At 44.9% G+C, this 17,948-nt stretch overlaps 1 protein-coding gene across 5 annotated transcripts in view; it reads right to left on the bottom strand.

Moving 5' to 3' along the window:
• Positions 1-17,948, bottom strand: part of COL27A1 (collagen type XXVII alpha 1 chain) — a 227,985-nt gene that overhangs the window by 143,206 nt on the left and 66,831 nt on the right. For all 5 annotated transcript variants that reach the window (XM_059715547.1, XM_059715548.1, XM_059715551.1 and 2 more), the window contains exons 2-5: positions 8,556-8,703; positions 5,491-5,649; positions 3,463-3,658; positions 1,566-1,712 (exon numbers count right to left, since the gene is read on the bottom strand). In XM_059715547.1, coding sequence (XP_059571530.1) covers positions 1,566-1,712; positions 3,463-3,658; positions 5,491-5,649; positions 8,556-8,703 — 650 coding nt within the window. The remainder of the gene's footprint in view (positions 1-1,565; positions 1,713-3,462; positions 3,659-5,490; positions 5,650-8,555; positions 8,704-17,948) is intronic.

Raw genomic sequence — 17,948 nt, 5'->3', positions numbered from 1 at the left:
GAAATTTCAACTCTCTCTCATCCCTGCTGCTAAGCATTACAGTACTTATGGCATTAAGAATCATATGCAGGAGACCTCAGCACCCGGCCTAGAATGGAAGTGCTTATTAGCCCTACATGAGAAGTAGTCAGTTGGTCCCTTCATCGAGTAGAGACTCTATTATTCTACTCAGAACAAGCAGGTCTATTAGTATTTGTTATTCTCCATCATTTAAAACCTGAGGGGTATCATCAGAAAGCATAGATTAACCTCCTGCACCTCGACAATAAAAGAGAGGAAGTAAAGATCAAGACTTTCCCCTGCTATGCAGTTGGCTTCTGAGCCCAACCTGAGCAGCTCAGCTCAGCAGGGATTGTAGCAGGACCGAGGCAGGCGTCTTTGGATCAGGTTCCAGAGGGACCAAGGGAAAGCAGGAACTCTTGGCAAAAAATTAAATAACCCCAGTAAAAGCCAAATCCACCAAGCTGCCACTTTTCAGGGACGTCAGCACCTTCGAAGAGTAAAGCATGGTGAGGAGGACACATCAGGGAGTTCAATGCAGAGACCTCACAGGCATGAATAAGAATGGGATTCCCGAGGGCAACACTTTGTATTCATCCCATGCTCTTCTTGGCCGAGTTTGTTGATTCAGCTGGAGCACTGCTCCATACTCCCCTCTTCCATTTTATACATGTGGGCACACACAGACTGCTTACAGTTCAATTCCCTCCCTCCAAGCCATATTTCTTCCTCCTCCCCCTCAAATTTTGCATGAAACCTGTCTGCCATTAGGACTTCAGCATTTAACAATCCCAACTAGAAAGAGGTAGCTGACTGACAGCTTACACTTAATGAAACCTCCTAGGTCACTGTGATGTCAGCAGAGACTGAGGCCAAGATAATGTCTCCCACATAGCCTACTGGATTCCCAGTGAATTGTGCATGGCTGTTCAGAACGGATGTGCTCAGTGTGAGAGCCACCAGGATCTGGGATCACTTAAAGCCCCTCAACCCCAGTAGGCAAAATATAGGACTTCTTTTTCCATGCCCATGCCCCCACACTTGTTCCAAGCTAGGTCTTATTCAGCTTCTCCCCATGCCCCCTGGTACCCCCTGCAGTGCTGTCCCCTGTCCTCTTCTACAGTACTACCAGCAAGCCAGTTTTGTTCAGGCACCCGAACGGGCCAAGCAGCACAGCTGTCAGCTGCTCTTGCCACAGATACACTGGACATAGTGACAAGAGAGCAAATACTGCAAAGCTAATGCTTGATTCTCAGCTGTCCCCACATCAAAATCATCTGCCATAAATGAAGCTCTTGCTGCCTGCCAGTGCTTTGTGGGCGCAGGTTCAGTAGGACCAGGTAATCATGTTCACACAGGGAGAGAAAAGACCACTACCACACTGATATCCAACCACAGAATGGGCAACACTAAGACACCATACACTCAAACCTTTCTGGGCCAAATTAATCAAAGGGGCTGCTCCATTGACCTAAGTGATGCTACCCCTAGGATGAACTGGATCCCATCATTTTGAGGACAACACCAAAAACTCAGAAACTTTCTCTGCCAGCCCTCAGCTGTACCTCTGTGGAAAGCTCCCACAGGAAGCGGGTCCAGTTGTGGAAAGCTGCCATGCCAAAAGCGCTGGTGCAGCTTGCATTGTAGCTGTGACAGTGTTCACGGGCAGCCCCTGGGTCTCCCATCACGAAGGTCAGCTCCTGCAGAGCGCCCTGGAAAGGCAAGAAAACAAAAAAAGGCTGTAGCTTACATACGAACCCTAATGCCTGCTCCACATGAGGACTGAATCAAAAGTAAGTGGGGCAGGTTGAAATGAGGCTATTTGGACCCGGTACATTGACTGTTACATGGGAGAGACAAAACAAAGAAGAGGTAGGGAGTGGGTTGCTTCCTGCTTGCCAGGGGCAGCCAGAAGGCTCATGACACTCAAGTTCTGAATTTCTTAAAGTCAGAGCTGGTTCCTCCTCCTGATACTCCTCCTATTCTTCCTCAGCTGTCTGCATAGTACATCTAGGGTAATTAGTGCGGTAACTTGTTATCTGTGGTGCCATCAAGCCATGCCTATCAATTCATATTGTTCCACATGACACGGCTGTCCAGAGCAATCATCTGAGTGAGCCTGCCCTACCCAGGCCCACTCTTTTGCAGAAAAACAGTGGTAAAAGCGAAGGAGAGCATGTGGAAGCTGCCAGCTAATCTCTCCAGTGAGAAACCATCTTAATACGAGACCCTAGGTTTGGCTGCAAACCTAAGCTGGAAAAGGGGGGAAATTACAGCTGTATGTGCTCTTGAAAAAATAAGGAAGGGACCCCTAATGCAAGATGATGGGAGCTCAGAGCTGCACTTTGGCATTGATGGCTTCTGCAGTCTGATATCTCACATTAGTTACTGGGATTTTTCAATGCAAATGCCTCAAGATAAACTTTAAATCAGTAAGATTTAGGTAGGTCTTTTACAGAGGTCCTATTTTTAATCTCTGTACATCTTAGGCTGCAAGTTCTTTGGAGAAGGGACTGTAACTTTGATGCATGTGAGTATAATGCTTAATTATAAAGGGGCCCAGATCTTTCACTGAATCCTCCATAGACCCCATGGATATGCAAATGACAAAGTTAGCCACACAGCACAAGTACCATCCATGCAGCACAGGTGATTTTAACTGCAGGCAACAAGATGTAGTAGTGGGAAGGAGTGTGGCTTGACCCCAGCTCCTGTCACAGTATGATGTCAACCTTGGGCCATTCATTCCCACTTCTTGGCTTCAGCTTATCCACTTGCAAAGCAGGAGACAATGATACATCTCTGGGAGGGTGAGCAGGACAATGATAAAGAGAAGATACCCTCAGAGGAAGGCTGCTACGTAACAGTGCCAAGAGGTGTGATGGTATTTTTTTTTTCTTTTCTCCTCTTAAAATTTCAGAAGTCATGAGTACACAGGCCTGGCTAGAAACGAGAAGTCCACAGCAGCACTCCCCAGTGCTCTGACTCCAGCTGCTTTAAAGAACAGTCCTGACACACCACTACTTCATTCTTCCAATAATGAATAGCTCTCATGAATTTCTGCATAAGCCTCCTGTGAAAAGCCACATAATAGAGAGGACATAAGCAGCCTCCTCTCTCCCTGCAAAGTGTGGGCAAAGGTGTGTAACTAACACAGAGGGAGGAGTAGGTTAAAGTGTGGGTTGCCAAGGGTCTCTCTCTATGGACTGGCGCGTGGCCAGTGTTGTATTTCTCTAGGCAAACAATTCAGTGCTTGTCAAAGCCTTTATACAGCAGGTCCACTAAGCACTGAAAATAAACGGCTTTTATCAGCAAAGCAAGAGATAAGGATCTTCAGGAGCAAATGCAACTGCAGCCCAGTAAAGCAGTGCCTGAACAGAAGCCCCCCCAAACCCAGTCCCCTGCAGATAACTCCTTTACAGCTGGAAAAGGAGAGTGTGTGCAAAAGGAGCAGGCCCTCACCTCAAAAGGGATCTCAAAGGGTTCAATCAGGCCTCCAATGATGACCAGCCCTTCAGTGGTGACTCCCATCCCAAAGTAATTGGACCAGCTCACGCTCTCAACCAGTTGACAGTCCACACGCAGCTCCAGTCTTTCCAAAGTGATGCTGAGAGCAACTCGGTGCCAGTCCCCATCTCCCAGGGTGGTAATTGGGAACCTGCACGCCCCAGGGTTGGGGAGAAGACAGACAGACTGAGGTTCAGCCAGACGCAAAATGACAAACACCTTATGCAAGGCTGGATTCACCTTTTACCATTGCCACAGGACTGCGCAAAAACTCAAGCAGGTGGTGTGTAGTGCCAGGAGAGATGCTGTTTAGAGGCCAAAGGAAACTCTGATGGCAATTTAACACCTTTCCCACCTTGGCTGTGAGCCCATCCTTGATTCACAGGTTGTGTCAGCTGGCTCTCCTTTAGGTTGTCATTTCCTCCACCCGCCCACCTCTTTCACACAACCCTGACTTCATGCTGCCAGATTTTATGACACACGTCGCATAACCCATTTCCAACCAGAACCCTGCCATCATCCTGTCATCTGCAGCACTGAGCCAAAGCATGACTGAACCTGGAGACATGTTAACAGGGACCTGTCACTGGGAAGGCAACTCCAGCTGCTGCTTTGGATGTTTCCTGCCTGGCAGGGAGCAGGCAAATAGTTCAGAGAAACTTGTTCCAAGGTGCTAATGAAGAAAGCAAGTGAGGGAGCCTCTTTTTCCTCAATCCCAAGAAAAAAAAAGAAGATAAGAAAGATTCCTGGCTCTATGGGAAACAGGATTTAAAGACTTCCTTACTAAAACAGATGTGTAATTATGTACACATCCAGAAATATTGCCACAAAGCTCTTAAAAGGAGGTCCATATCATTATCCCCATTTTGCAGAGGAGGAAACAAAGGCAGAGAGGCCAGCAGGGCAGGGGCAGAACACAAACTAGGACCCAGGTATTCAGAGTCCTGGTCCAGTGCTCTAGTCATTAGGCCACACTGCATCCCCACCTCCCCAAAGGAGCAGGTAATTCCCACAGGGAAATAAAAGATTGCTGGCCTAATAACAACAACACACTCAAGCTGCCATGTTGAGGTGGTTGGGGCCTGTCACACCAGATGTGAACCATCTGGTGTAGCAAATTATTTTCCTCCTGAATCCAAATTTCAAAATTGTGAGGCTTTAGACAGGGGAACCTCCCTGCTAAAAAGCTGGTCAAAGACCTCCAAAATAAAGCTCGTTAATCAAAATGGATAGTGAAGGACCAGAGAGACTGAACACAATGCCCAGGAGGCACTGACAGCAAAAATTTTGCACTACCCAAACAACTGTCTCTTCTAACCTCTTGTGATCTGAATTCAAAAGACCACCATCTCTCTCCAGCATGATCAGCTGCCTGGGCTCAGTTTGGCATGCTCTTGATGAATAATCAATGCCCTGGCAATGGGACAACAACTCACACTTCTCTCTGATATCTCTCTGATCAAGTTGGAACATCTTTCTACAAGTAAAAACCAGGCTTGATAATTAAACACCTGTTGGTGCATCTACATGAGATACTGACTGTGCAGGAGCTTGATACTACTGCACAGTACCGTCCCATGGCAAAAACTGTGCCACGATGCTACTGTCCAGCAGCATCACAAAAAAAGGCATTTGCTGGTGCTATGACGCAGTAACTTGGGTTCCTGCACATTTATTTAGTACTTACTTATACAAGCACTAAACAAATGTGCAGTAACCAGTGTGCAGTAGCACCTCATGTAGACACACCCCTTGAGTGTGTAAAAGGTGGACCTCTGGGTACCATCACATGCTAATGCACACAAAATGAGCAGCAATGGGAGCATAATGGAGAGTCTAGTACCCAAGACAATACTCGCATGAACAGTCACCCTTTTGTTCTCACCAACACATACTTGGCACAGTCATGCTCATCTTAGGTGCCTCCCATTGGAAATGACTGTATTTTGGGGCAGAGAAAGAAAAAAAATGGATAGAACTTACTCATAATGCCGCCTCCTGGTAGTGACAAAGACTAAGGCATAGGGGTTAATCCTTATCTGGAACAGCATGTGGCTGTGATGACTGAGGATAGTCAAGAGACTAGTCTCCTCCTTCAGAGAGTACCTGAGTTTCAGCAGCACACTCAGCTCATCTGCAAACCTAGGAGACAGAGAGAAACCAAGCATGGTATTTTATATCATCTGGTGTAACAAACTGGGCAATCGTCTGTTCATATATATGATCATGCACAGAAAACTAAGTTATAGAGTGATTAACCTTGCAAGGTTAATCAATTAAATGTTAGCAAAGGCCAGATTTTGGAGTTCAAGTTACCCCTGTATCCTTAATTCATCCCCTTCCCCTATGGAGTCTGATATTGTTTGTATTTAATGGCTGCATATTTTTTTCTCCACCAGGTCCTAGCATCTTTTGTTGCCCCAGGAAAATACTGTCCACTTAAAGAACAGCTATCTAATACTTTGCTTTCCCTTTATTGTTCAATGTATGGACCACACAGTTGATACAAATCCTGCCCTGAAAGCAAAATTATTGATTTTCTGCAGGGTTTTTCTAAGACGTTCATCCCTGTACTACATGAGCACTTTATGAATATTGAGTTTATTTTCACTACACCTCATGAGGTGAAACAGTATTAGTGTCTTCATTTTCCTGATGAGAATCAGAGGCACAACAATAGTAAGGTTCAAGTACCCATCCATGCAGGATGCTCAGAGTCATCTAGGTACTAATTTTACAGAGAATTTAGCAGTCTATGGACCTTTAGATGTTCCAAGGACAGCTTCTATGGACACAAGGCCAGACACAGGTATGGGCGAACTGAGTGGCTGCCCGGGGCCTGGATGGAAAAGGCGCCCAAAAATGGAAATTTTTATTATTATTATTATTATTATTATCATTATCTCTGGCGAAGGGGGGCCTGATGCTAAAAATTCACCTGGGACTGCCAGGAGTCTAGGTATGGTGCTGTATGGACATCAGCTGCAGCTATGTCTGCTCCTCATTTGTGCAAATCAGGTACACAGGCAATGCAATTTGGGGTCAAAAGTAAAAAGGGTGGTTGATATACATCTTGCTCAGCATCCCACAGGGACTTAATATCAAAAAGAATCCGGTTCTCCAAAGCAGCATTAAACCGCCTTAACAATGAAGGCTTCCTCTCTCTTCCTGAAATTGCTCTTTGTCCTATTTGTCTACTTATCCCAGTCTTTTGTGGGGATTTTAATGACAAAAAACCCACAAAAACACAAATTCCATGGGCTGCAATTATTCAAAGTCTTAACACTTGGCCAGATTTGTGTGCAATTTCAAAGAGATTGCAAAAAGCATATTTCTGATGGAAAATACCTTCCACGTAGTCCTTGCTCCAAAGCATGGAACATGAAGGGGGAGAAGACAAAACATCTGGATATCTTTACTTTATCAATTAATTTTCCTTAGAATCATTCTCAGAAACAAACTGAACTCTTTTAGCTGAAATCCCTTCCCTGATACTAATTCAGCCTGAGACAGACCTTCTGAACATAACATTTCTGGCCAAATGGTTAAACCTTGGCAAAATTAAAAGCAATTGAAAACAGGATCTTATAATAGGAAGTGACAGAAAACCCTAATTGGTTCTGCACGTTTTAGCCAATGCAAAGGAGTTGTGAGAGTGTGTTGAGCACTACACCCATTCTTGTGCTGAAGCCAAGAACTGGGTTAGAGAGGGACATCCAGGAAGCCACTTCACTTCTCTGTGTCCAAGTTATTTCATGCAGAAAATAGTAATAAGTTGTTACCTATTACAAGGTGGGCCAATTTGTAGTTTTAATTAACTGTAGTGAACTTTGGAAGGAGGACATTTGCCAAAAGCTACATATTATAGGCTAGATTTTCAAGTGATTGTGGATGCCTGATTTGAAACACCTTAAAATGGCCTCATTGAAAAAGAACTTTAAAAAACTTAAGCACCCACTGTTTGAGAAAAATCAGGCGATGACAGCATACTCCACTGCGACTCTGGGTCTGCCAGGGGCTGAAACGTGTCATCTGAAAAGAACTGGACTGGAATGGTCTTCCTGCCTTGCAAACATTGTCATTTTCCATTTTTTTTCCTGGTCCACATCAGGACAAACCCAAGACATTCACATTTTTAACAAAAATAAGGAAGTGATCTCCCACGCATACAAGCACCAGAACAAACTAGCTGCCCCATGGCTGGTGCACTCAACTGGAATATGGAGATCCAGGTTCAAACCCCAGGGAGTTGGCTGTTCTGGGATGGAAGTCTCTCTCATGGTCTCCTTTTTTGTAATTATGTCATTAGTATCTATTTGTATATACAAAGAAGATAATATAGTACTTGTTTTCACTGAGCCTGAAAGACAGCTCACACTATTCCAGGGTTATTGGGAAGCTCCCTCCCTCTCAAAATGCCATCCCAGATGAAAGAAAACTTCCTGACAAACATTGTGATAAAACTGATACACTCCAAAGCAATGTTTCACTTCCAAGAAATTAGCATTTCCTCCTACAAAAAAATTCCTTTCAGCAAAAAGTGCCCGACACTAAATATTTCCCTGACCTTGACCTCCAGTCAGGAGAGCTAAAAGAAATGGAAGCTGCATTGAACTATTGATGAAAGAGAAAAGCATGAAGCAGACCAAAGAAGTTTTACCTTCTGGCCATTACGACACAGAAATGACACTTGGATTCTAACTACACGACAGCTTTGCTGACACAGCTATGTTGAACAGTGATGCGAAAGCATCATATCTCTTAGCTAGTTTTCCTATGCCAACCAAACACTCTGTATGAAGACAACTGAGTTGACAAAAGTGGGTTTTAACCATTTAAATTTCTGCAATGCCTTCCGCCACTATGCAGAGTATCTCCAAAATGTTGTTTGCCACCATATCTATGCCAGCACAGGCATGGTGGCAGCAACCTTGTAATATAAGCAAGCCCTTAGAAGAACAGAGATGGAAAAAAAAAACCCCCAGGACAAAGCATGAACCAGGTGTGCAGGAAACCAGATTTTAAGAACTTCTAGGAAATCAGCCTACCTGTCTCCAAACACCTCCCTGGTGGGCACACTGAGAGTGGAGTACTGCCCTATCTCCAAGATGCTACAGTTGGTTTCATCATAGCTGAGAGAAATGTTGCTGAGGTCCTGGGCATATGAAGTCAGTTTATCCAGCAAGTTCACTTCATCTGCAATGGGGAAACAGAAAGATATAAAATATGTAATGCTTCCTTCAGCCAGAATGCTTTAATGATGAATGTTTTCATCATTAAACTACCAGCAACGTACTTGCTACTGCACTGGACATCAACAACAAAGTGGTGTTGAATAGGTAACAGCACAATAAAATGGTTTTGAATTGGAGGGAGAGGGACTCACACCTCAGGACAGCTTACAACAGCTGAATGCGGCTATTTTCCTCTAGTTTTTCATTATAGTCTCTGTAAGGAGACAATTACACTCTGACTACAGGCACAAATGCATCCTATTTAGCCTTATGGTGCACTCTACTAAGAGGCCGCCCAGTTTCCTCCAAAGCAGTTTTTCCATATCACAGAAAGGAAGGGCATTTGTAACATTGCAAGCACAAGAAAAGGATCCTGTATAAAAAATATCACATATCTTGTAGGGGTAAATTGTAGCTCACTTCCCTGGGACCAAGGAATAGCTTCACACACCTTTCAACAGGTAAGAGAAACTCACTGTAGCAGCACTAAGCTGCTGCCTGCCTGGATATTAGAATTTGCATTTACAAGCTTGTTTCAGCTCATTAAAAAAGGCCCAGGACAAACTGTAAGCAACAGAGGAGGAAAGATGTTTGTAACATCAGTGAGACCTTCATCACCTTGGCTGGAAACCCTAGTGAGCAGAGAGAAGGACATGACCAGGCAACACCACAGCCTGAATGATAGCAGTCTTCCACATACACCTTTTACCAGGAAGGTCAAATCACATCTCAGATGTCAACCACATGGCCATGGACTGGGACTTAACCCCCTTTACTTAGCCAGGAGGCTGGAACGAGCATCAGACTGCACGGCCGCAGGAAACACAGCTGTGTCACTACAGCACTTTCAAGTGTTGCGGGACCCACCTGCGCTGCCTTAACCTGCTCCTCCCTTAACCAGTAGACGGCAGCAGGGACTGTGGCCTTTCACATTGTACACTAAGCCTTCAGAAAAGAGTTCAAGAAGTATAATTTTTACTGGATAGAAAACAAAAAATGACAGAAACCTTGACACTCTGCTATGAAACCATACTATTCTGGGTCTTAATCATGGCTGAGGATGAAAATACTGGCTTCAGGACCTGAACAGTCCTAGCTCTGGAAATCACCAGGGGATGGGGAGGGTTGCATGGTTCATAGGGCACAGTTTCCAAACAGTGTGGATCCAGCATGAAATTCTAGCCACTCCTCTTAATGAAGGCAGTGGGCAAGCAGTGCAGTTTAGGAGAACAAAGGTTAATAATAATCTGAGCAAAATATTAGCAAAGCCAGCAGCTAGCAGGCTACAAAAAGACAGGTTCAGCCAACATGCTGGGACAGCGAGGACAATATTAACTCCAAGTTGGGTGCAATGGGCCCATGTACCCAGAAAAAGAACAGCAACCAGGAGGTAATAGCAGATTCAGGTACAGCCAGGTCTCTTAAGAGAAACCAAAGGTCCCATTTTAAACAGTATTTGGAATCAAGTTTAGGATTATTTGAACTTCAAAGCAGCAGTTTCTATCTGTTCCAACATTAGAACCAGACATGTCATATCAATCTCATTAACAAGATATAACCAATATAAGCAAACATAAAACACACATACATGCATTTCTCAGACTAAAGAGCATTTCTGTGTAAGGTGTCCTTCACTGCAGTATCTGTTCACCTTCCAAGTACAAATCAATACGTCTTCCAGCATCACCTTCATAGCCTACAAGTGTTTGTGCCTTGCTATCAGAATCTCTCCCTGAACTGGAGAATCACAGGTGAAAAAGACCATTGAGATCTCATGTCTCTCTGATACTTGCAGGGCTTTTATCGCTGTTATGCCCAAAGCATGCATTGTTTTCTTGTACTGCACAATAAGGTTCTGCTCCTTGACATGGGGCTTCTACATGCTACCACATTTAAAAACATGATCTTTCCCTTTCTCCTGCTCCTTGGTTATATCAAAAACCTCTACCTCTGTGCAATATTGAACTAGGTAGGCAAAGAGCTTTGGTCTGTGAGCTTGGGAAGTCCAGTTTATATCGAGCAGAGGAAGAAGAGGAAGCATTTAATCCTGAGTCTTCCTCATCCCAGCTAAGTACCCTCACCAGGAGGAGAAGCAGGCCATGGCAACACCAGCACCTCAAATCTATGAAAGTCACCCGAGTCCCCTCATGATTCCAACTTTTGCTTTATAAATTTCCTTTGCTTCTTATTGTGTTTGAATTGCCTGACATAAAACATCTCACTAGCCCAAATCTAGGGCTTGCTTCAACTTTTTCACACAAACCAAGGAAAAATATAGCATCTGTGTATCTTTACCCAACACACAGTATTCCCCCGCCCCGTGTTCATTCTGATTTGTCTTCTCCTATATGTGTTAGAGAAATAACACAGTACCAGCCAGGAGGCTGGGAAGAGGTAGTCAGTCATCCAAGATGACACCCTGCTGGGGCCAACCTGCACGAATGCACTGAGTTGTCACGGAGCCAGTAATCCATTAGGTGGGAGGGCGTGGACAGTCTGACTTGGTTACTTTTCAATGGGATCCCTGCCAATCCCATCTGCATAAGCATCTGCCATCACTTGGGAGGAATCCAACCTCTGTGTTCATTCCAATTCCCACTGTAGATGAGGTGTGAGATTTATTCCAGGGCAGACCCCAAGGCACACCGCAGCTTGTCAGCATGTATACACACAAGGTACAGATCTGCTGCTCTGGTGAATAACAAGTCAATTGAGCAGAAAGCTGCTTTGATCCAGCTCTGACATACTAATCTATCAATTCTACTTTTAGTCTCCTAGAAAGGCTTTCCTAGGGAAAACAGCCCCATGGGAACATTTGGGATGTCTAGGAGAGACTTGCTACTTTTATGATAAATTTGGGTTTCATCTGCCTTTTCCTAGCTCCCCATGTGACGAGGAAGATGAAGAAGCACAGAGGCAATTCCCAGCCTGCAAAGAGAGGAGTAAGTGCCGATGGCTTTCAGAACAAAGGAATGGAAACACACCAGGCTGAAAGGATCCCATGTTCTTGTCTTAAGAGCTTAAGAATTTTCACCACCGTTTCGGTAAATGTTTGTACTGCAACCAGCATGCTAGCACAGAAGGGCCTTTAATCTGAATCCAAACAGGAACTAGAGGGGAAAAAATAAAAAATAAAAATCACAAAGATTTGCTGGTTTCCTTCCTCTGCTGGAAATTTTCTGAATTTAATGGGCTTTGCCCAGGGGTCAGTCAGAACAGGTGAAGTGAGTTTTGGCAAATCTCAGAGTATGTCCCAATGGACACCAGTTCATCTTACCACTAATTCATCTCAGCTGAACTGGCACACTGACGGGAACCCTGCAGAATGAACTCTCTCTCCTCATGTAGGCCTTCAGTTCAGGAAAGCACGCAAGTATATATTTGACTTTAACCATGAGTGCTTTGATGAATGGGACTGGATTTGGGGTTTAAGGCTCTCATTACAAGGCATGTTTTCCAGTCTTCTGATCATTCTCATGGCCCATCATGAATACTGAAGTCTAGACATCCAAACTGGACTGATATTCCAGTAGTGATCACACCAATGCCAGCTACAGATCTGAAATAACCTCCCTTCTCCTACTCATTACTTCCCTGTTTATATGTCTGCACAACCACATTAGTCCCACTGGCCTGTAGAAGCTCATGTTCAGACAATTATCCATTATGACTCCCAAGTTCTTTCAAAGGCACTACTTCCCAGGACAGAGTTCTCGTATCCTTTAAGTATGGCCTACATCCCTTGCAAGAAATCAACAGGGCACCTTGAAAACCAGGTGCAGATGGTAGAGGAAACACATCACCAAAGGAAATAGAACTGCTTTAAGAGAAGCCCATGAAGTGAAAGCCCAGAACATGCCACACAGTCCATCCCAACCCAAAGACCACCAAATCAGTCTGCTCACAAGAAGAGGCTCCCCATTAGGGCTGTGCGAAACAGCACCATTCCGTTTTGCCTTGAGTTTCGATGGCTCAACGGAACAGTGTTTCGTCTCAAATTTCATTTCGAATCAAAACAGCTGTTCTGTTCTGTTCCATCAAAACAGAAAGGCTGTTTTGACGCTGTTTTGAATTTCGCTGGGGATGGGGAGTAAGATCAGCTGGGCTGACTTCCCATCCCCAGCGCTAGATTGCGCCGGGGGTGGTGAGGCAGCCCAGCTGGGCTGCTTCCCCAGCCCCCATGCTAGATCGCGCCAGGGGATGAGAAAGCCGCCCAGCTGGGCTGCCTCTTGCCCCCGGTGTGATCTAGCATGGGGGACTGAGAAGCAGCCCAGCTGGGCTGCCTTGCAGCCCCCTCCCAGATCTTGCATTGGGGATGGCAAGCCAGCCCAGTTGGACTGATTTCCCATCCCCAGCCTATGGTTGAAACATTTTGAAGGTCGAAATGTTTCGTCCAGCCTTGTTTTGTTTCCAGGCTATTTCGAGGGCCTTTGTTTTGTTTCGATTTTGCTGTTTCAACCTTGAAATTGGTTGAAACGGCCGGCAAAATTTCACACAGCCCTACTCCCCATCATCACTACCCACATGTGGTAGCGCCAAGAGAGCTTCCCGAGTCCATGTAACAAGGGTGCCACAAAGAGGGAAGGCCACAGAGAAAGAGAGAAGGAATAGAAAGGGAAAAAACCCACTAAACACAAGAATCCAAGAGTAGTTAAATTTCTGGCATCTATGATACATCTTTGTATTACAGGAAAGGTCCCTGCAAGAGATTAGCTTTTAGAAACCATGGTGATTAACACTACAGAAATATTTTGGGAAGATCAGATACCATTATCACCTTCCCCCCATCCCAATGATAACAGGGAGAAAGATTTAAATAAATGAGAACAAGATGTCGAAAACACCAATGAAGAGGCAAACAGGGGGAAGGGAGGGTTAGTTTGGATCCAAAGTATGTAACGCATCCGCTTTGCAGAGCACAGACACTGCCCTTCTGGTTTAATGATTTCAGACTGCAGTGCTTTCCCACTGGTTATTTTTCCTGCCTCCCAGCCTTCCTGAAGCAGGCTTCCATTTATTTATTTTAGTGGAGCCTTATCTGGCTAGGTTCTGCACTGTTAGGATAAGCCAGAGAGCCTCTGAAACCCACCTGAACTGGAAGAAAAGAGACTTGTGCTACATGAGATGCAAATACCAAGCAAGACTGAGCCGCTGCAGATGCTTAGGACAGTTACTGGCTGTGGTAGATGCAGCTCATGGTACTGATATCTCCATGGGGTTGCACTGCCTTGGAAGAGAGGCAGTGGCAACGTAAGCTCATTTATTCAACAATCTTAGTGATGAGTTCAGCCAAGCTGAATTTTGAAGCTTCTTTCTACAGCTTCTACCAAGATTAGCCAAGGGAAACAGCCCATCCTCTGTCCATGGCATTCTGCAGTTATAAGGACATCACATCATTAAATAATTCAGTATAATGTTCAAACTGTTGTTTTCCATTGAAAATCAGCATCTACTAAAAGCTGAAAAATGACACATGCTGCCTTAGGAAGTGATACTGAACCTCAGGGCTTGTGCTACACTGAGAACAGAAAAGAAGACTTGCATGGTAGCAGATTATCTGTTTACTGCAGGGCTTTTTGCATCTTCCTCTACAGCAGCTGGTGCTGGATATTAGACCAGATGGGGCACAGGTCTGATCCAGCATAACTGTCCTTATATTCCAGCCTGACAGGGAACAGAGAGGGAACATGTCTCCCATTGCTGTCACTGCCACTGTCCCCAGGTGAGCCCAGGTCCCCATGCAGCCAGTCTGGAGCAGGGCAGGATCGGCTTGGGAACTCCTCCTGCCCCTGGGTCAGCCAGGGCAGTGGCAGCAGCGGGCAGCAAAGGGGGAGAACTGGGATCAGAGGAGACATGCCATTGAGCACAGAAGGGAAGGAAAGGGGATGCCAAGAGTGTGGGGTAGGGGAGGGATTCTTACCTGATTCAGGGACTTAGAGAGTCCCCAGCTGCTGTTTTCATAGTATGGTCTGAAATGGAAAGTATGACTGTGCTACCACACCCTGTTTGGATCCACCCCTGATAATAGCCACCCAGCTAGCGCATTCATAGTTAGAAACTTTTGTGTATGCTTATCTCATGCTGAAAGAAGATTTTTTTTCCCTCCAACTATGATTTACCTTGTGCTCCATGCCCTAAACACAGCTCAAAAAAATTTAAGGGGAAGTTTACCCTTAGTTAGTTGGGTCCTTACCAAAATCAATGTAACATTGCCTTTCTATGACTCAGTTTCGCTATGAGCAGAACGAGATTCATCAAGATCATCCACCAATCAGACCTATAGGTTAAAAAGCAGTGGAAAAAAGTGAGCTGCTGCTGCTACTAGTGCTGACAGAGGAAGGGTGGATACACACTTCCTGTGCTCACTAGCCATAACACCTACAATGAAAGCCACTCGTAACTTTGTAGGGTCCTCTAGATGCACGCCAGGGTTGTTTAAGCCTATATATTTCAGAACAATCCTCCCCTAGAGGTAGCAGGATGTACTGTCCAGCAGGCTCAGTCCCACTGTGCAGCTCAGGCTTACTTCTGCATCATGAGTGTCATGGTGACAACTTTCATGCAGCCCTCCTGAATAGCCTCCTAAATTCATTGCACTGCCCTTGCACATCTGCAACTGCTAAAGCCATTTGTCACACAGGGTTTCTTCATGCATGAGCTTCTGCCTCCCTTGAGTCCTGTTCACCACGACTGAGCCCTGTTCACCAGGATCAGACCAGGAGGCCAGCACTACTCTCTCATGCACCTTGTGGGTCAGGACTGGGTACTGGGGGCCTTACACCCCACCACGTCCCACATCCACACACCAGAATTGGACCCCAGGACCCAGCACCCAGTGCTGTGCACTGTGTTGGGTGTCTGGTAAAGCACTCGGGCCCAAAAACGTGGCAGCAAGGGAGCGGTGATACCATTCCCTTGCTGCCAAATTTCTGGACCCATAGGAAACCCTGTGGGCTGGATATCACATCATGGGCCAGCACCCCTGCTCTAGCTGTATCTCAAGCTTGGGCCTACACCTTTATTTACACCTTCCAGACTACTAGAATGAGAGGAAATGTTCCCAGTTCATTGCACACTGGCCCACTTCATGTCCATTAACTCACTGTTTCAAAACCAGTTTCAGTGCACCCTGTAAGGAAAAAAAAAATGCCTACTCTACATTCTTCTCCACCAAAGCAGAAGACAAAGTAAGGGCCATCTCCTAGCAATTAATAGAGATACATTCTTAGAGATCAACATCTACTGCCAAATTTAATTTGCCTCTGGGCTGCCAAAGTAACAAAGAAACCTTCCCAGCCAGCCCAGTGCCAGGGAGACTTGTCCACAGGCCAACATTAGCAGGAGCAAGCCCAGGGCAGAGAGACTGCAGCCAAGAATGTGTCATCTCAATCTTAAATTTACCAGTGGTCACTGGCGCCAAGCGCATTTAGGGAGGCCTAGTTCCAAGCTGGAGTGGAGATGCCAACGAACAGCAACCCATGCAAAAAGGGTCCTTATAAACACCTATTATAGATATAGCATAGCTCATTGTTCAGTCATATCAAATGAATCAATTACATTGCTTGGAGTCACATAAAAAAGGCATCTGCTGCTGAGATGCCAGATGGAAACAATGATACTTAACCGAGGAATGCAATCTTACACATACTTTGCATTTGGACAATCATCTTCCATCACATTCAGTAAGGTGCAATGCGATGGGGGGAGTGGAAAGCAGACAGCTGACAAAATGGTTTCAGTGTTGCAAAGATAATAGATTCTAAAATGGGCTTCTATGCAGGTTTTGTCACAAAATGGCCCAGGACGGCCAACAGCAACATGTTATACACAAAACATAACAAGGCTTTAAACATGGGACCGGTGAAGGTACCAAGCAGTACGAGTCCTGCTGGTGAATAGAGTAGGATGCCTGCGTGAGTTGTTCTGTAGGTAAATGCTTTAGGCAGTCAAACAAGGTTCTTTGGGTGAATCTAATATCTTTTATTAGACCAACTATTACATTAGGCAGTTAACCCATTTCACCACTGCTAGATTCACAATATAGCTGTTCTTAACAAGCACGTCTGTTCTTAAAAGGTAGAGTTGATTCTAGGCTAATCATTGGGGGGGTTTTTAAGTTAAAGTAGTTCTGTGGCCTATGAGAATCTGCCTTGCTTTGGGGTTTTTTTGTTTGTTTGCTTGTTTTTAACCAAAAAAATCCTTTTTTAAAAATTAAGCTGTGCTTCAATGAGGTAAAATAAAGAAAAAGATTACATATAGAAAATATCTGTAATTTTTCCTTTATGAAGCAAACTTGCACCTTATTTCAGCAAACATTCAGCATACAAGTAGAGTTACACATATGAATAACTGTTTGTAAGATCTAGACATTAGATGATGTAATGGGTTGGGAAATGTATCTCTGTACAGCACCGTTTGATACCAAGGACTCTGTGTATTTTAATCAGACTATGAAGTCCATTTTGAATGTGGAACTTATTTTTGTGTCCTTTGCCACTATATTGAGCTAACAGCCACAAAAGATACCTGGAAAAACTGATGCACCTGACACTGAGCTAACAACAAGGGTCATTAAACTGTGATGATCAACCATTCAGCTGGAGCCCACCAGACAGAGCTGGGTCAGGGAAAATGATTTGTTCAAGTCTCAACTTCATAGACAAAGTAAAGAAGCAATTAAATGCTTGTTGAAAGACTCTGATCATCTGATGAAACAGTTCAAAACAGAGAAAGTATCACTGAACAAATGGCTCAGGACATTAGAAGAGAAAGGATCTCTCCCCAGACATACAAGAGAAGGGGAAATGCTCCATGATTTGGAAAGGAAACCACACATCAGGAAGGAAGGGTCTAGCAGTGCTTATGCTGCAGACATGTCTACAGTTTAGCACCAGTTCCAAGAGCCGAGGGCAACTGGACCATAAAGTCCAATTTAAAGTCCCAAAAAGCCTGCTTTGAAGAGACATGTCAGACAGGGAGGAGACTGCTGGGTCTTACTCAGGCTCACGACGCTTAAAGTACACGGCCCAGTACGGTGGTATGTGAACACAGAAGCCTAACAAGCATCCAGTCTGCGGGTGTCGTACCAGGGTTATGACAAGCAGCAACTCCCCAAGGTGATTTTCATGAAGAAAGTGTCCCTTCACACCACGTTGTATTCATCTGCACAGCCACAATTTTTTGGCTTCTGCACTTTTTAACAAAGAT

This window comes from Alligator mississippiensis, chromosome 12 (genome assembly GCF_030867095.1).
Source record: "Alligator mississippiensis isolate rAllMis1 chromosome 12, rAllMis1, whole genome shotgun sequence".
NCBI lineage: Eukaryota > Metazoa > Chordata > Crocodylia > Alligatoridae > Alligator > Alligator mississippiensis.
This window is presented reverse-complemented; position numbering and strand designations above follow the sequence as displayed.